Source organism: Oxyura jamaicensis, chromosome 1, assembly GCF_011077185.1.
Source record: "Oxyura jamaicensis isolate SHBP4307 breed ruddy duck chromosome 1, BPBGC_Ojam_1.0, whole genome shotgun sequence".
NCBI lineage: Eukaryota > Metazoa > Chordata > Aves > Anseriformes > Anatidae > Oxyura > Oxyura jamaicensis.
This window is the reverse complement of record NC_048893.1, coordinates 193212190-193232170: the sequence shown is the minus strand read 5'-3', so window position 1 is coordinate 193232170 and position 19981 is coordinate 193212190. Positions and strand designations below refer to the sequence as shown.

The window sequence follows — 19981 nt, the reverse complement described above, 5'->3', positions numbered from 1 at the left end:
TCCACATGCTTTCTCTGAAAGCAGCAGCCACAGCCCTGTCCTGTGGCTCATTGGTACTTAAGACCATAGCATAGGATTAGACAAGCACAACTTCTGTAGGGAAACATCACACATTTCCAACTTCACAACCCCTTGTAATATTTTCCAAATCCTCCCCACCTTGTTAAGGAAAATGAAAGCTTTAAGTTACTCCAAAGGCATCTCAAGGCCTCTTGGTTTCAACTGAGTCTTACTCACTTTGCAGTTCTGTTTCATACTCTGCCAGCCTGTGTGTAATAAAAATCAGGGAGCAATTTCAGTTTTAAATTTCATTTGCCACATGTGATTCCATTTACTGACTAAATCCCAAATCTCTCTGAGTTCCTTTTGTTCTCCACAGGTTGTTTATTACTCCCTGTAGTTTTACACAATCACAGATTTTTAATAAGTTACATATTTCCTTCTTTCCCAAGAACACTAGCAGCAAAGTTGGAGGTTTACTGAATGTCTTTCCTAATTGCTACGATCTCTATCATATCAACACACTTATATTAATCTGAAAAAAATCCTTACCACACGCAGAACTTGCCACGTCTACCAGTGTAGACATAGATCCTACCATGGATCCTCCTCTAAAAGTTTTTTCTAGATGCCTTGTAGTTGGCTTCTGCTCCCCTCTCTGTGTCCCTGCTCCTGCAGGGAACCAATTGGCCTTGCCTAAAACGCACCAAGTTAACGCCTGACCGTACTGCTGGGTTGCTTATGCCCTAGGCTACCTCTTCCGTATTAGCTTTTAAACCAATTCCAAAAGGTCCTGCAGATAGTGCACACGTCCTGCTTTTCTATTTCTGATCACAATTCATACAGGCAGAGACAGGTAATCCCATTATCTGATTTGATGATGCCAGTTTTGTTTCACTGTTAACGAATCCCTGCTGCCATTTCAGGACGTAATCCTGATTTATTGTACTAGTCGTTATTGCTTTAACAGAATATGTCTGGAGAAAGAAAAAAAGGCTAAGACATTCACACAGATAAACTGAACATCCATAGTTATAAATGCCAAAATTAAATAAACAGACTGAAATATCTTAAAGTTTTGGAGGGAAAATAAAACTTCATGTTGCAGGACCTAAATCAACTCTAACGAAAGGGGAGAAATTCTCCTCCTGGCCAGCTTACAACATAAACATCTACCGCAGCATGGTTTGCCTCTTCTTCCGCAGCTGCTGTTGGTCACTCGGGAGATAAGCTGTTGGGACAGATGGATTGTGTGATCTGGAATGGGAATGATTGTGGTCCATCACGGGTAAAATTCAGATAGGCCATGGCTGCAAATATCCCGGTTTGGATTCATTTTTGTGGTTACCAGTATATGCAAATGGCTGGGGGCGTTAGCATATGGACACCAGTTCAGTTTCTTGACGTAAAAGCAGTCGGGCTAAGTTCTTCCTGTCCATTCAAAAATCATAGAAAGGCAGGTCATAACAAAAGGAGCTCATGTTGAAGCAACGTCACAACTGTGACATACTTAAACACAAAACCTCACACAACCAGAACCAAAGACCCCGTGACACTAAGTCTTTTTTGCTTTCCAGAAAGGCCATGAAAAGCTTCATTCCCATGCACATAAATAAATCTGTATCCTTCCATTGTATATCCAAGCTCCTGGCAAATCTAAGGTATGGCCAATCAATATACAAAAGCCCTAAAAACAGACATGCCAGGATTGAGAAGCTGGACTAATTTTCCTTGAAATCCTCAAAGATCACCCTTCCTTCTTTCCAGGTATTGTAAGAATGTCTTCTGTCCTTCATCTTTTTGACTGAAGCTTAGCAAAGTGTATGCTGTGCTTTTCAATAGAGATTATTTGGATAGCAAACACATACCCTTTAGTCTTTACACCAAAGTTCCCAGTCCTATAAAGAAACATCCTTCCCACACAACTTGGGTTGCAGATCCTTCTTTACAAAACAGATCATTAAAATACTACCAGGAGGTAAGATTGTAAATGCAGCAATAATCTCTGCGTTATCTGGTGTAACTAGTCAAAGTCAGCCTGATCATAACTAATTTGAGTTTGTCTCTACAATTTTACATTGTGGTATCTCATTGCAAAATACATACTTTTTTTTGCAGTGAAGATAGGGGGTAAAATTCATCTCACTTGCAAATAGCAGCCTAGAAGCCAGTGATCTATCTTAGGCAGCTATTTTAGGAGGGAACAAATCACCCCCAACAGTGAAGCGCTCTCTCCCCATCTGTTAATGACAGGCCTAGATAAGCAATTTAGAAGGCATGCCCAGATTTTAGAGGACTAAAGCTAGTAAAATGAATCCCCTCCCTAGGTTTTGGATGTTAGGAATCAGATGAACAACTACACTGGGACATAGGTCTTGTTTTCTTCTGTTTTATGGGAAAGATCCAAATAAATCTTTAAGTTACATGGCTGTAAATGTCTTAATTTTACACAGGAAAATTGATTTTATCCTGACAGATCTGGATGAGGCAAAAGTTTATTGTATCCAGGGCAGAATTGCCACCAAATCGTGTTGTTTCCTCAACTTGAGGATTTAACGACAAGAATGATTTCATTATATAAAAAAATAATATATATACTTTTCCCAGTGAGAAACATTCTTTTTTTTTTTTTAATGCTGGTATTCCTAATTGACAGCCTGTGACTCCATAGTCATTAAAACCTTTGACCAGTCTATTCTAGATGCATTACAACTGTCTCTACTCTGATTTCCAAATAAAATGAAGGCATTCTACACTATTTGTTTCCTCCCAGGTTCCTTTTTGAAATATCTTATAGAAATCCAGAAGGAATTAGAACTAATACAAGCACAAATAGAGGCGTGAAACTCAACAATGAGATGCCTATACCTGCAAAAATACCTGCCTCAGTTCCTTACCACCAGCAGTGGCTGACGACTAAGCCAGAGCAAGAGTCTTTTCTACCAAAGTCTGAAGTCAGCCTTCTGCAGCCTGAATAATCCCCCATCAGTGGGTGCTGCTACCTCTAAAGCTGTACTGCTGCCATCAGTCACTGAACTGTGGAGAACAATGTCCTAGTCCACTTTGCAAGACATTTGTCAGCAGGATCGTTCTCTGTTCCATGCAACCTGTAGTTGTATTGCTGCACAGAGCCTCACTTTGGAAAAGTAGAGAGGATGAGGAAGGATATGGAACAGTACTCACCTGTCTTCTGTACTCCCAAATGGGGTCATACACCTTCCACCCATTTTCTGGAAAAACCTCTTTGTACTCAAACGCGAAAAGTGGCTGAAAGAAAAAGACTTGCCCTTAAGAGCCCACTCAGAGCCCATTTTCAGGATATTTAATATCTACAGTAACAGCTCCTGACTGGTCCTTCTTTCCCCCCTCTCCCCCCCGCTACTTTTCTTTTAGGGTTTTGTGAAAAAGATCAACACACTTGCTGTTGTAGGTAATTTGTACAACAATGTACCTTCCTCTGTACCCCTGATCCTTCTTGTCCACGACCCAATACTTCATGGACAAAAAGGAGTTTATCCTAAAAGAGAGAAAGAAAAGACTACTTGTGCAAGAACACTCTCACATATTAAGAACTAGACCCTTTCAACACGATCATGATCCTAGGCAGCCTGCTCTAGGTGGCCCTGCTTGAACAGGAGGGCTGGACCAGATGACCTCAACCTCAACTACCCAGTGATTGTGTGATTCAGCCCGTATTTGAAGCAACAATTGCAGAGTCATAAAATGACAAAACAGATGAACTGAATTCCAGATCTGGAAGCAGTGCAGTCACCATTAGTTGTAAATCTCTGATGGATGTCACTGTGCTTTGAATATTTTCCATCCCTTACGGGGATGATCAGTATGTCATTCTCCATTCACAAAGTAATCCAGCCCCATCATAGTAGACTTTTCCTGTTTTCTACACAACCTAGATTCCTACAGAATTAATCTTCAGACAGATTTAAAATTGAGCATTTCTATTTGTTCAACAAAAAATGCACCATGTGAATGTTGTATCAGATAGATGAGACTCAACAAAACAGCTTACAGCCACTCTGCATCTCTTGGTAATGGGGTGGGGGGTAGAAAAACTCCAAACACTTACCAGATTATTTGAAACTGGGAAAGCATACTTCATCAAGTTCTCAAATATGGATCGTCTAGTTCTCCCTTCAGGCTTATGAGCAAATCGTAAGTTTCTAATGTCCTAGGAAAAAGAAGGAAGTCAAACTATAGGATTTCTAACTCACTTGAGCAGCCAAAGGAACTCCAAAACCCAGCATTCAACACAGGCTCAGGTCATGATGTTCTTTCTAGTACCAATTTAGTATTGCACTGCAACTCAGCTTGGCTCAAAGCCTCTAACAAAGCCTGCCACAACCGCAGCAGAGCAAAGGGAGTGCAGAGGCGCCACTGATCAGCAGTGCCTTGCCTCTAAACGAAGCTCTCTACCTGCTGAAAGCCATGGGGAGAGACCTGGCTCAGGGACAGGCTCTCTCTGATCGACAGGACTTTGTGAGGCAGACCTCCCAGCTCTTACTGGGCTCCCAAGCTGAGCTGTGCCAGAAGACTGCTGGAAGGGACTGCCTCACAAAGCATTTCCATAGAGCTACTACACGTAGGGAGCCCAAGTCCAGCTTGTTTAGTGCAAAGTAACTAAAGCCCTTTAAAGCCTCCATCCCAGAGCACTCAAAAGGCTGCGTGAAGCTGACAACTCCTCCACTTTGCATAGCAACACAGTTTCCACAACAAGTGGTAAGCCAGGACCTCCTTTCTGCACTCATCTCCAAAATCAAATTCAGAACCTAAATAAAGCATCTCTAAGGTGCCAAGATTTTTCAGCCAAGCCTACAACTCAAACACTTGTAGTAAACAGTTTAAAAGCCACCAGCAGGAAATGATCCATCAAGGTCAAGCATATGAAGACAGTACAGCAAGCCAGGGAGTGAGAAAAATGGCTAAAGACGTAGCTGTCTTACAAGACTGAGATGAGGTGGCAGGTCTCAGACAGAAAATTTCAGGATGTAGAAGCTGTATCTGTAACTCTGTTACCAGCAGTAAACTTCTCTGTGTTGCCTGGGCCAGGTGGGCTGGCATATAAATATATATATATAAATACACTGTATAAGTCCAAGGTATCTACCATTTACTCTGTGCCTGGGTTTCCCACCCAGGGAAACAATGCAGTTCTCTCCAAACCTGACTGTGTGCACGTTTGCATCTAGGCAAAACGGCTGAGAAGAGGACTACAAATCCAAAACAGGGAACAAACTGCCCTGGCAGCACAGGCACCCCATGGTAGCCAGAGGATTATGACTGCAGTAGGCTGAGGGAGCAGCTGGATGATTTGGTATAGATAATATCAAGGCTTGTGACTCAGCGTGCCCGCAGCTTGAAAGTCTGCTTCGCTTCCCGGTGCCTCCACATCACAGCAGTGACCAGAGCTGTTTGGGGCTCGTTTTCATGTCTCCATCTGTTTTTATCCAGAAAGTAGCATTCTTTCTGCCTTCAGGGGGGTCTGACTGGAGCTCTAAGCAGCCCGTGACCTACAAGGTTCAGAATCCAGCTCTTCCCACACTGCCGCCCAGGAAAGCAAAGCGGCTGTGCCCTAGGTGGGTAGGAGGTACGGATTTAGGTCTGGAGGTGGTGGTTTTACTTTTGGGTCTACAGTAAATAGACAGTGGGAAGTGAATTGATGATTTTTATTAAAGCTTACATTTTGAAAGACTACAAGGGGTCTTGAGAAGCATACTTCAAATGTCTACTCCCTTGAAAGGAAGGGAAGTACAGCCTCACGGAGAACTGAAGGCTACTTGCCCATCCCTCACCACAAAGCACAGCAGCAGGTGGACACATGCTAATGATTTAGAGAGAAATGTGCACCCCATTCTTGCACTTGAAATACAAGTGCCTGAAAGTCATCCCATGCAGCACGAGTCGAGTCTTCCTGGGATATCCTAGTGAGCAACACGGAAGCCTTGAGGATTGCATTACAGGGATGCAGACCTAGGTTTCTACTACGAAGAAAGACATTATCTAGCATAAAGCCTGAAAAAAGGCTTGTACCTCATCCAGAACTTCTTACAGTACTATAAAGAAAACCTCATAAAATATGTTTTCCCCTTCCCCCACTGTAAAACAGACATAAAAATTTACCTTGCATACAATCTCCAGCCCATATGAATTCTCACCACGACTGGAAGCACCTCCTATTTTCTCCACTCTGTTGATTACACCTAAAGATGCATCTAGGACAAAAGGAGGGTCCTGTAGACAGTTGAAATTTGTGAGTTTAAAAAGGGGAGGGGGGTGAAAAACCCAGCTCCTGTTCCCTTATGCCTCTACGCCCAACCATACAGCTGTGATTCACACAAAGCTACACAAAAAATAAAAATAAAAAGCAAAGAAAACAACACACCTATGTCTACAGACTGAGCAACCCACAAAAGCAGATGGTTACAAAAGCTTACCCGTTCCATGCTTTTAAAATACAGTCTGTAATTGGTAACAGTGAGCGTTCCTCTGATTGCTCCAGTGAAGGGGCAGATGTATGTAACATCCTTAGCTTAAAAAAAAAGAAAAAAGCGTTAATTTCATGCTTAATTTATGGGAGAAAAATTATTACTGCAAAAGCACTCAGGGGGTTCTACCTTCCAGACCATGAGATGAAGAAAAGCTCAATCAGGGGTGGGAGCTGAGGGCTAAGATGGAAGTTTTAGTTTTGTTGAGAAGAGTTTGGGTGTCAGTCAAGCTCCAGGCAAGCAGCCTCCCCTGGAATCCCACATCTGTGCAGAACCACTACCCCAGTACGGGTGTCACTATTCGGTGCAAACTTTGGTGCAATACTTACCAAGCAATGCACTTAGCTGAGAACACCACGTGTGAGAAGTGGATGCAATTCCTGCCTGAACGCATGTATTTGAAGCTGACAATCTGCATAAAAAACTAATGATTGCCAGCAATCTGTTTTGTGCCATCAAGAGCAAGAGAAAGCAGCTCTCTTACAGATGGATTTTAGGATGCTGAGGTCCTCCTGTACACCCTTACACAGAGGCAGCCCTGGGATGTTGAGTCCCTGTTAATGGCCCTGATTGAAACCAGTGGAGCTACAGTGACTTCCAGCAGCCAAAAATCTGGATAGCACCCAATTGCCAGTGATTTTAAGCCTTAAGCCGGTGCTCAAGTTACTCTGCAACAATTCAATTACTTCTGAACCTGAGTGACGGTGACTCAAAGCAGTCCCCTTCGTAAAAGAGCCTCCAACGTTTCTCACTTGCGCCAGCAAAAGGCGAGAGGTGCTGCTGGTTTTCCACAGCAAACACCTCTCCTAACTGCCTTTCTGGTTTACATCAATTAAAAACACCAACATTCAAGTTGTTCCCTCCCCCCAGCACCATGTCACACCTTCTGTCACTGAACAGTTGGCTGGCTGTGCTGTGGCCACGGTTGATGCTGTTACTGACAAGTAGCAATACTCCTCAAACACACAGGCATGCTTTCAGAAGGAGACCCACCGACTATAGCTGCCAGCTCCATGAAATTTGGAAAAGAAAACAAAAATCCCCGGGCCATTTTAATAACCTTAAGCCTCTGAGCCCTAGGGGATTCATTCTGCAAGGGCTGCGTGAAATCGGTAAAGAAAGCTTTGCCTCCCAGCCAGATGACAGCCTGCACAAGAGGCATGAAGCTGCTGGGTCTTCATCCTGACACCCCAAATTTCCTGCACCTTTATCCCACGACATTCAGCCTGGAGGGAGGGAGGCAAACAGCCTTGGCTCTAGGGCACTCGTTTCATCCTCACATCAGCTCTGCTTCTACATAGTCATCGCTGACTCCCGAGGAATCCTGAAAAATCAACAGCAGGCAGGCAGGCAGGGTCTGCAGGGCAGCGGTAACGTCAGCCTGAACCAGCTCTGGTTGCTTTCAGAGCCTCAGCTAGAAAGTTCAGGGGAAAAAGGGGACGGGGAGCGACAAGTTCAGAGCAAAACAGGCAGCGCAGAATTTCTGGTTTCAAATATAAATAAATAAATATGCTAGCGACTTCATTATTTACTTAAATTGAAATGTCTCTGTTGGAAGGGCTATTAAACACAAAATGTTTCAGCTCTAATTAAACCAATACTTCATTACTGGCTGATTATTAATCACTTTTTTCAAAGAGTAGATTGACGGAGGTTTGAAAGCAGACTCATGAAACACATAATAAGGGTGAGGGCACCCTGCCTGGCTTTTCCACTACAGTTCTCTTTATTGAAAATGCAGTTTCCAAGTGTTCTAAAATAACAGTAGTAGTAATAATAATAATAATCATTGTCATCATCCATTAAGAGAAATATACACATGCATCTGACTTCTCAGTAAAGGGGAAAAAGGATCTAGAAAAATGTTTTCCAGGTAAGGAAGCCTAGGCAGGATCTCAAGCTGGTCTTATCAATTTATAAACCACACCATGCTTCATGTTTACATTTTATTAGCTTGGTTTCCTAAGGAAACAATTTTAGCTAATTACCCTGCACATACCAACACACATGCATACATACGCCTGGCTATTTGACTTTAAACCTACCATGGTTGTATGATCCCAGCAGCGTCCATCTGATGAACAAGGTTCTAAAAAAATATTAAATTCCTTCACCGTGCAGGGAAGGGATGCCAAGTATGAGAGAGAGGTTGTACCAGTGCTGCTACCACTGGGAAGTCTAAGAAGTTCAGTTTTTGTTAGATTTAAGAATCCACGTGCAAGAAAGATACTGGAAACCATTCCCAGGAACAGAACACAACCTTGCTGTCAGGGCTAACTGTGCCTGTGGAGTGAGTTAGATGTCAGTCTGCAGTCCGTGGTTAGAGGAAGAGTTCAGAGCCTTTAGGAAAGCAGCAGAGAAAAGGACTGAGCATTTAGATGTTCTGGTTTGGGGGGTTAGCTTTTTTTGGGAGGGTTGGACAAGGTAGTATGTTTGTTTTTTTAAGACGGAAGTTATGTTCTTCAATATCACTTTCAGGGGAAGGGAAGACTGAATAACGTTGTATTTGCTCCACGCTAAGAGGAAACACGCAGTTACCCTGGCCCATGTGATGCACAATGATTAATGGAACAACTTGATCATGGGTCACAAAACATCAGCGAATTGCTATTGTTGGTCAACGACCACCAAGGCATTTTGCTCTATGGATATTCTATTTGGTCGGGCAAACAATAGGAAATTTACTCTTCACTTACCCATGTCTTTAATGGTTTCTCCTGGTAGCAAGGGTGGCTCTTCCATTTCAGCTAATTTATTAGTCTCCCTCAGGACCTACACAAAAGAAGTAGAAAAAAAAAGTATTACTTTTTCATAGAGTGAGAAGCTTACACCTACCTGCAACAGGCCGACAATGTCAAGAACAACAAATATGCAAAGATCCTGAGGTACTGCCTAGTGTCTTATGCTCTGTGAAGGTCAACACAGACCACATGAGAGACCTCGGCACAGTCCTGCAACCTCGGAGCATGCCACTGGGCCATGCAGAAGTGTTTAAGAGAGGATGCTTGAGATGGAGAAGCTGCTGGGGCGGGCTGTGTGCTCTGGCAGCAGGCTTACCAGGGGGCTTCCACTCCCCAGCCTTCTCCTCCTCAGCCTATACACCACCACAGGCTAAACTCTCTGTCACGCAGCTACACACAGAACCAAAGGGATCGGTTAAAGTGAGCAGCCAGTACCATGATGCTATCGACTATTACTTAGAGAAAATTGTAGTTTACGCTACGGAGAGTGTCAAGAGACACCTTATCATGTCGATGTCCTCGATGAGGGTCCAACAACTGCAAAGATCTTGATCTGGCTCAGTAGTCATAACTTGTAAGAAAAGGTTATAAGGTTTGGGGTGTCTGGGTTAGGGGGTGTCTGCCAAACAACCCCTCCTCCACCTTCTCTGGGGTGGAAGTTGACCACAGGGCATTACTTCTCACAGATATAACTGCACTTAAACGAGAGTTTTCACTGGGACAGCAGGGCACAAGGAGGCGGACACTTTAAGAAAGCACATCCCTAGCTATGGAAGCATAGCCATCGGTTTGGACATCATGTAAAAAGTAGGCAAGAAGAGCACATGTGAGTGACCATGGTTAAGGCTAAGTCTACACGGCCAAACATAGATGGATCTGAATCAATGCCCACACCCTGAAACAGCCAAACAACCACAGTCAACCACATTGCTCAACCTAATAACACAGGCAGAGAAGAGCAGGTAAGCTAGTCCAGCCTCTGCCTCATCCTGTAGCAACCACAAGAGTTTGGATTTAAAGTTGGCGTTCATCTTTCCTGGTGGAGATAGGCAGAGAGTGGTTATGGCTGCTCACAAAAATGTGCAGACCTGGCCAAAATGCCTCCTTTACCTTAGTGTGAGGAAGGAGAAAGAATTAGTTTAATTTGATATCAGGAAATCCCTACAAAGGAAATTCAAAGACATGGCCTAAAGTGGCACTTACAGCCTGACACATCTGCGGTCAAGTTTCATGTAGGATCAAGCCAGAGGGAGAGCCTCGGGGAGGAAAAATTCTCTAAACTATGCAAAGAAATGAAAAGAAAACCCAAAGAAATCCCATGCCACAATAAAAGCACGCTCCAGCATTTTCACACAACAGACTGATGGATAGATGAAAAGATTACCGAGATCAAAGCCTTCTTGAGAACAAGATGTACGTTCAAAAAAAAAAAAAAAAGCATTCAAGTGACTTAAAAAAAATACAATGATAAAAAAAAAAAGACAAAATAGCAAGCGCGGTGCTGACTTCCTACCAGGAAGAGCAATACAGGAACGCACCACACGCACTTCCAGCGGCTCTTACCTGGGCGGCTGTCAGCACAGCAGGGCTGGGGTACAGGGGATGGACAGAGGGAGGTCAGCACTGACACTGCTCGCACTGACAGCACTGAACACGCAGGAGAGCTTCTCCTTCCCTCTCCCCCCCAAAGCAATACACCGGTGAAAACAGGGCTTTGCTGGTGTAACTGTACTGGGGACTTCTCGTCAGCACAGCTGTGTTGGCCAAAGATCACACACCCCATCAAAGCCCTGACTGACAGCCTCCCCAGCAAAAGCCTGTGATGGAGCCCCAGTCCCAACTCCTCTGCGTCAATTTCTGCACTTGAACAGCAGCCTTGAAATCAGCCGGTTTGAAACTTGGTGTAATCCAGATGTTCTCCCGATTATGCCAAGTGAGACGGAGGCTTCTCGCTAATTAGTCCTTAAGCGGTGGGCGTCTTTGCTGCCTTTTATCTTGGAAGGACGTGAGTGAACACATTTGTTCAGGACACGATGCACGACTCCTCTGCGAAGGTCCATGCCCAAGCGGGCAGCAGCTGCTGCAGGATGGCCCAGGCCACCAGCTGGACTCACTGCCCCCCGCAGATGTCGGCGGGAGCAGGTCCAGCAGTAAACATTCAGAGCATGGAGCTTTATCTTAAGCCAAAAGAAGTATGGGGTAAGATATAGAGAAAGCATTCAGAATGGCAAAGAGCTGCTGTGGTCACCAGGTGGGCAGCACTCAGGTGGGCTTTACACTGCACTGAAAGCAGGGGAGGGAAGAACAAAGAGGAAAGCAGGAGGGAAGACAGATCTGTGTCCACACCATCCTGTCAAAGTTGAAAGCCTTTTTGGTTTAAAAACTGGCTCTTCTAAGCCTAATAAAATCCAGCTGCTCACTCACACTCTTTGAAACACGGAGTCCCCAGGGTCAGAAGAAGGGGTTAGCGATCCAAATCTGCGCTCGCTTCCACGCAAGGCAGCAGACAGATGATCTGCTACAAGCACAGCACTTAAGGGTCGAGGCTTTTGCCTTCTATTCCCCCCACACACTTTATTTTGTTCTTTTGTGCAGAGTTAAGGACCGAATCATCATTTTTACCATCCTCCAGCTGACCTCAGGCACACGACGCACCTCAGGGCTGCACAGGCTGCTTTCCTGATGGTTGCAAAGCCAGCACACGCGCATCCCCCAAGGATAAAACATTCACCCCTCCCTAGAACCTGTGACAGACATGGTCAGAAAGCCCAGCCCAAAAACTTCTCTGGTGTGCCGGTCTTTGCAGCGTCTGCCTAGCTCTAGACCTTGAAAGAGCCTCCGAGCTGGAACAGGAATACTTGAAATCCATCCTGGCAGAAACCTAGAAACGAGCAGTAGGCATTTTGCTGAAATCCGCCTCCACCGATGGCTCCTTCAAATCGATTCTGGGGAAATGCAATCTGTGTGCAGCTGACAATGCAGGCAGCGGGCACAGGAGAAGACATCTGGGGCAGCACTAGAGTACAGGCTGCTACGGGAGGGAAGAGAAATGGGTGGACAAGAACAGAACATTTTTGGAAACAGATCAAGGGGAGAGAAAGGGAGGGGATGATGAAGTAGCCTTGTGCAGCTTTGGGAGAATACTAGCTCCCTGGAGGGACCCTCTGTCCCTTGGATGAGCAAGGAAATGATGTGAAAGCCTCCCCATCTCACTGTGTGTGTCCCCCGCCCCATAATGGTTCATCAGCTGTCAGAAAAATCCTTTTTATGTACTTTAGCCTATTTTCAAGGCTCTAAAAATTACACTCTTGGACCCTAAAGAGAATGTAAATTTAGCTCTCTGCACATCTTGCAAAACAAAATGAAGGGCTACAGAGAGGCAAGGAAGCAGGTAGGTGAGCTCAGGGACACCAGTCCAGCAGCCTTGAGAGGTAGGCTGGCTACTGATGCCTCAGCATCATTGGTGCAATCTTATACATCTGTAAGTGAAACGCTGCACCTCTTTGAGCTTCAGGTTTTCAAATTTTCAGTGGAAAAAAAAAAAAAAAAAAAAAAAAAAAAAAACAGTGCTCTGAGATCTGCAGTGAAGATTGGGGCCAGAGCTGGGCAGAACCGTGTTACTTAGGGACGGGACCCCTTTGATGTAGAGCCACTCACTGGCTGTGTCTGTCACAGACATCACTGATTTCTGTAATGAACAAACACAAGCACCAAAAACCTGTAGACTACTTAGCCTTGCCTCTAAGCTAAATGAGGTCTTCAGTATCTTTTTCCTCAGAAAAATATTATGCTTGGTAACTGAGTCTCCAGGAGAATGATGAGGTTACACACCAGAGTAACCTTTATTTGCCTTCTTTTACCACGTAACATCAGCTACCCATTGCACCCATCAGCTCCGCACCAGAGAGCGGGCACCTCAGCACCTAACCCAGCCTTGCCTCAGCTCGGGGAGGGTGCGAGGACTTCATGCCACCACCTACCTTTGTCCTCCTCTCAAGCAGCAACTTGGCAGAACAAACCCACACTCGCGACATTTCACAGCTGCTCCTCATACTCCAGGATCCCAGCCTGTGTCAGCTCCATCCCACCCACCCCCAGCCGAGGAAGCAGAGCTCTCTCCTACCCTCCCACTTATGGTGCCAAAGGCAGGAAAACCCTTTGTTGCGGGCACAACCTCCAGATCTCTGCACCAAAGCGATCGCTTCCTTTGCTCACGTGGATGAGGTCAGGCAAGGAGCTGCAGGTCCTACTAAGGGGGTGAGATTGCTCCTTGCCTCATCCCTCACACCTTTGTGTTGTGATTCAGGGCGGTGCAGTTCTGCCAAGCCTCTCCAGCCGTGTGTTTGCACTGCTTCCTAAGAGAGCAGCCAGAAAATCCCTCTCCCGATTCATGTTCCTGCACGACTCATGCAGGCAGCTAATCCTGCGTGGCCGCAGCCAGCTCGGGGGGGTGCAGAGCGAGCCTTGTTCCAGAAACCCACGTGCAGGTCTCAGAGCTCTGAGCATCTCTGGACGCTGTTCTGGGGCATGGTCCATGAGAGGGTGCCTGAAACTCTGGATCCAGAGTTTCCCTGTGCCTGCGAACAGAACAACTGATGTTTTCCTCTGTATTTCCTGTGGGCCTTTACCTACCAGCTGTGCTGCACGGCCAGGATGACAGCACACATCCTGCTCTGGCTGAGGCTGAGCCAGGATTACCGCCTCTTGTCAAACCTGCCAGCAGAGCGGCTCACGTAATTGTTCCCATATCTGGTTCAGACAAGATGCCTGGGCTAAGTTAATGTTGTTTTTTTTTCAGATCATAGAATCACAGCATGGTTTAGGTTGGAAAGGACCTTTAAGATCATCTAACTCCAGCCCCCTGCCATAGGCAGGGACACCTCCCACCACACCAGGTTGCCCAAAGCCCCATCCAGCCTGGCCTTGAACACCTCCAGGAATGGGGCATCCACAGCTTCTCTGGGCAGCCTGTGCCAGGGCCTCACCACCCTCTGAGTGAAGAATTTCTTCCTTATATCCAATCTAAATCTCCCCTCTTTTACTTTAAAGCCATCCGTCCATGTCCTATCACTGCACCCCCTGACAACGAGTCCCTCCCCAGCTTTCCTGTAGCCCCCTTTAGGCACTGGCAGGCTGCTGTAAGGTCTCCCCAGAGCCTCCTCTTCTCCAGGCTGAACAACCCCAACTCCCTCAGCCTGTTTTCACAGGAGAGGTGCTAAGAAGGGGTAGATTTAGATTAGATACAAGGAAAAAAATCTTCACTCAAGCTGGTGAGGCCCTGGCACAGGTTGTCCAGAGAAGCTGTGGATGCCCCATCCCTGGAGGTGTTCAAGGCCAGGCTTGGCCAACCTAATCTAGTAGGTGACATCCCTGCCCATGGAGTTAGATGATCTTTAAGATCCCTTCCAACCCAAACCATTCTATGAACTGGGACAGTACCTTTGGCCCTGACACCAACACTCACAGCTCAAACCAGCAGCCTCAGGACAAAGAGGTGAGCTAAGGGAGCACCTGGGGCCTCTCCTAGTCATTTTCTAATTATTCTCTTCTACTTTCTCCTGAATACTTGAGTCCTGAAACCCAAACACAGACTTATTTTTTTTTTGTCTTTGTGCATTTTTTTTCAAGGGGAGACTGCAGGTGTGTGTTAACAAATCGCTGTGTAACAGTCTCCCTCCAGTTCCACATAGATTTCTTCATTCTGAACCACAACCAGAATGAACACAATGAGTCGTTTCTGTTTTAGACAAAATTAAAATGCACGACAATTAAAAGTTATTGTAATTTCCCCCCCCTTCTGAGTTAATCTCTCTTTACTAACCTCCTACACACTCCAAATGATTTTGCACATTGTGAATAGATTAATTATGTATAAAGCTACGGCGCTGGTGCGACACGTCCAAGCCTACACTGACCACCTTGCTCCTGCATTATTCCTTCCCCCAAAACCACGTCTGCTCTGTCTATTCAAAAGCCAACCTCTCCAGGCTTGGATCTGCTTCTGTTCCAGCAATACACAACCCTGTTCTGTTTCCTACAGCAGGAAACTGGTCTCTTAACTGGTCCCCTGACGTAAACATATTTAACCTGTGCATACAGACAAACATTATATGCACACGCACAAAAAAAGCCTTTGCATCTGCAGCCCCTGAACTCACAGGTTTGGCACGTCTGTCTCGTGATCATGTGCTGGTCAGCAGCAGCAGGCAGGATACGTGCTGGGGACACAAGAATTTGTGTATGTGTGTATGTAAGAATAAGATCTGCTACTTCCCTTTGTGTAAAAATAAGTTGTTTTCAAATTATGGGTGAGATGCTGTGGATTTGAAACTTGATAGCCAAGGAAACGTTTTATCTCTTACAGGAAAACATTTGTCTGATACTTCAAATTGTAATGGACAATCTGGGAATCTGCTTGTAGTTATCAAATCTAAGCCTTCCTTTTTTTTTTTGGCCCTTCTCTCAAGGACTGGCAGATGACTAAGTGCCCTCCTGAATCAGCACTCGTGTCACTCTGCAGGCAGGGCAGCCAGCACACTGCAGGAATATCTATCTCACCTAAAACCACAGACTACGTCCGAGCTAGTCACCACAGGCTCTCTGTACAGCCAGTGGAAAGAAGGAGACCTGGAAGATGCACCTTTAGGATGACTGAGAACTAGGGTAACTCACTCTGATGCAGGTACCTGTACCTGGCAGGGTGAAGCCCAGCTCCTGTCTCACTGTGCCCAGTCTCCTGGACATCCCACAGAGAAGTCGGCCTGTACTTTTCTAGAGAGCTCCAAACTTACTGTGTGCAGAGAGGCAGCAAAAGACAAACACACTCAGATCCAAAAATTGCATCAACTTCATTAAAACAGGCACAATCTCAAAGCACAGGGCTTGTTAGCTGAGTTACCAGCGACAGCTTTAGGGTTAGAGCTGGCTCCTTTCTCTTGTCTCAGAAGATCACATCACCATAGGATTATTTTTGCATACTTGATTTTTTATTTTTTAACCTTCTTTGTAAATCACAGTAACCAATGCCTTTCTCCTTCTAACTGCCTTTTGGTTGTCTCAGACCATGTTCACCGGCTGCTTCCCCTGAATTGCCACCCTACAACCCTTTCCTCTTTCACATCTGTTGCCATGTACGTCAATCAACAAAGGACAGTGCCGCCACGGAGGGGTATCGGGACACATCATTACACCAGTGATGGTGTGAAAACCTCTGAAATAAAAGAGATACAGAAGCTCTTTCTCCATTCGCCTTAGAAAACACATGGAGGCCTAATTCTGTCCAGCCTGTGTTAACAAAAGCTGCAGAATTGACACTAATATGTGCAGAATCAAGATCCGCATGCTTATTTTGGATAATTTTTCATTGGTACACTGATTTCCTCTCTAAATGAAACATTCATGACAGCAGAGAAGGGGCAAATTTTGAGGGCACATTTTTTCTAGCGTTTTGCTGCCAAGATGCTTCTGCCTTCCTAATGCTCAATTAGGAGAGCCGTAAAACAGTGGCTGTGCTTACTTGATAAATCCTCCTCTAGACTGCAAACGCTGTGCTACTTCGGAGAGATTTTCAGCTGCCACTTGTGGCTATTTCAAGTGTACTCTGAGAAGATTTATGTACTATGCATCCTACTGGAAATGTAATAAAACATAAATTGAGCAAGTAAATGGGCTTTGTTGATTATTTTTGAACCATTACGAATACCACAGCAGAAAGAACAGCAGCATCTCTGCATGTCTGAGGCACGGGGATTTTTCTGAGGATTATGACCAGATGCTTTGGAAAACTGTTAGACATTCAGACCAGCAAGATATTAATCGCAGGGAAATGTTTTGTGTCTTATTCTTTTTGGGATATTAGAAGTTGAATAGGGGAAAAAGAACACCATGGGCACATGGATCATTTCAGAACAGTACACAGAGGATCAAACATACTGTTCAAGACCACATCACACTTATTCAGCTCCTAAGCAAGCACACAACCAAAAACCCAGCTTGGTCAAAAAGGCATCATAAGAGGCATTTAAGTTACCAATAAAATGTTCTGACAACAGATTATTACACTACTCTAGAAGACAATAATCACATACAACACACACTGCAACTGCCTTTCAGTTATGCTTTCCTAGTCCAAAAAACAAATCACAAATTGTGATCTCTACCTACCGTGTATGCTTTGAGAAAGTATAAAAAGGCTTGAGAAATCCACTTGCTTCCTTCCCACTGCCTTGAAAAAAACTTTAAAAAGAAGCAGAAGACTACTGTGTTACAAATAAAAACCAGTAATATAGATAGCTGGATGGTAAAGGAACTCCTCTGGAGGAAGAAGTAACCACCTTGCAGTATTTCCTTGTTGTTGTTTTTCTGCTTTGTTTTTCCACAATGAGCCTTCTCCACTCAGACCCAAGCTTCTGGTGGTGAAGAACAGTCTCTTCTCACCCACTCTGGTGAGTCCTGTGGGCCCTTGCTGCACAAATACAAGGCAAAGCTTAGAAGCTCAAAGGAACACGTTGTTGAGGGCCACTCGTCCAACCACGGCTGGCTTGTCTCTTCAAGTTTGCATGGCTTGGTGCCTCAAGACAATTCTCTTATTAGGCTCCAGCAGAAAGTCGTCATTGACTCAACACAGCAACAGTCCCTGGCACAGAAGATTGCTGATATTATCTATTTGAACAAGTCCAACAATTTTTAATACAGAACCTTCCTCGGAGCCAAGGGTTCTTGAAAGACAACAGTTCTGTTCTCCATTGGCTGCTCAAAAACTTTGGACAGCACTCTAGCCTCACTCTCTCCTCTTTTTGGTTTTACTGTGCTTTGTTTAGCAAACAGATAAGGGAAAATAGATTAAAATTTTCAAGAAAAACCTTAAACTCATTCAGTGAAGTTCATACCATCAGTCTGAAAAAATAACAGAAAAAGGCTCTGACCAGCGAGAGTTATAAATTCTGCCAACCAAAATAAGCCACAGAAAAGTGTCTCTGTTACCAGGAACTTCAGTCAGGAGATGAGTGGTATGTATGAAAAGGAATCAAGACATAAATAATTATATAGTAACAACCAATAAACAATCATGCACAGGGAGAAGAAGATGTTTCATTTGATGCAAAAACATCTATGGAAAAATCCGATCTTGGCAGGTACTACATGCAGTCACAAATCTGACTGCTCCTTTTAAATACCATGCTTGTTCATTCCTGCCTGACTCGTGCTTCGATCTACAAAACTAAAACTATAGGAAAAATAAATAACCACCTCTTACCCAGTTTTAATCAGCCAAAGGAGAACTCTTGCACTTTGTAGCTAGGAGAAACACAGCAGTTGATCAGGAGGAGCTGAAAATATTATTGAGAAACATCTGAAGGCCATTTTCTTTTTCTCCTCAATTTTCCATTCCTAGTAGATGGTAATCATAAACACTTCCAGAGATTTCCTTCACTTCACATTACTTCATATTCAAACGTTCAGGTACCTCTATATAACAAAAATTAGCTACAATTGCTGTCTTTGCTCTCTTCTAACTAGAGAAGCACTTAGGGAGTATTATTTCCGTGTAAAGGAGACAGAAAACCGACTGCATCTGGCTTTTTCCCCCCCATCTAATTTGCATGAAATCAATATTTTGCAACCCAGAGTTTGGCTACTCAGTGTTTCTGTTTCCTTGACGGGGGAGGTACAGAAAGGGACTTAGTGGCTAGAGCCTGGAGGGAGGGGACCAAGATTTTCCATCTCTTAAAACAGATTAAAAAGCTTGTAATTCTCATGAAATATACAGCATTTACAGTCCTGGAAACCGGAGTCTTAGAAAAACAAGTTAACGGCGGGGGCTGAATTCCAGTCTCTCGCTGGGCTGTCCTGGAATGACCACGCTTATGGACAAGAGCATCATTCATCCTCCAGAACCAGCCTTTTGTGCCTTTGTTCATCGTCAGCTCCAGAAGAGAAAGGAAGCCCATTTCCCACAGACACACATATGCAACTAGCATAGCCAAAAATCAGAATTTCAGCATGGTCAGAATTGATCTCCCTAAGATTTTCCTACTCCTCTGACACCCTAAGTCCCCCTACTTGATCCCTGTGATAGTGTGAAATTTCTGCCCTTCTTGGATTTGGCACTGAGTTCAGCCACTTTGGATTTTCTGCCCTGGAAGCTTCTACTTCAGTACACCCGCAGAAACGTGAAGTGTGCCTCTGTGTGAGGCTACCACGGAGCCCAAAGTGGTGACACAGAGCAACACATACAGTCAGGTCTTCATAGATGACAGTAAAAAGATGGACTGTTTGTTTGCATCCACTGCAGCATCACTGGTTCGCATCTCGCCAAGCCTTCTGTGACCACAGGTCAATCATCTTCCCCATCTGGTGGCTTACACAACATGGGCTCTAGTCACAGGCCGGTGAGCTGGGAAGGAGGGCTCCCATCACAAGAGAAAATCTCTGCATATGCTACGAGCCAGTCTTCTTGCAGGCAACCCCACGCGAAGAGTGACGGGCCAGGCTGAAACAGGAGAGCTCCGCCAAGCAAGGGGTGGAACCGAGCAGCAGGACAGTGCCCTGAACTACGCTGGAGGTGCTCAGGCAGACGTTTTCCCCATGATTTAGTGCTTCTAAGCTAGCATTGTTCACTAAACAAGAAGTGCCTTAAAAGCAAAAGTAAAAAACATAGCTTAAATGAGTGCTTAAAGCTTAAAAAGTTATGCCTCTCTCTACAACCCAGCTCTCGTTGAACATGTGTTACACATA

The 19981-nt window shown here is 44.8% G+C and overlaps 1 protein-coding gene across 3 annotated transcripts in view; it reads right to left on the bottom strand.

Moving 5' to 3' along the window:
- Window positions 1-19981, bottom strand: part of MTMR2 (myotubularin related protein 2) — a 59021-nt gene that overhangs the window by 13348 nt on the left and 25692 nt on the right. The window contains exons 1-6 of one of the 3 annotated variants that reach the window (XM_035328399.1): window positions 18501-18893; window positions 9200-9275; window positions 6453-6547; window positions 6139-6249; window positions 4088-4189; window positions 3184-3267 (exon numbers count right to left, since the gene is read on the bottom strand). In XM_035328399.1, the coding sequence (XP_035184290.1) occupies window positions 3184-3267; window positions 4088-4189; window positions 6139-6249; window positions 6453-6547; window positions 9200-9245 (438 nt within the window). In that variant the 5' untranslated portion in view covers window positions 9246-9275; window positions 18501-18893. Of the gene's footprint in view, window positions 1-3183; window positions 3268-4087; window positions 4190-6138; window positions 6250-6452; window positions 6548-9199; window positions 9276-17407; window positions 17575-18500; window positions 18894-19981 lie in introns of those variants that run through there. The other 2 variants (XM_035328410.1, XM_035328393.1) reach the window with 2 other exon arrangements.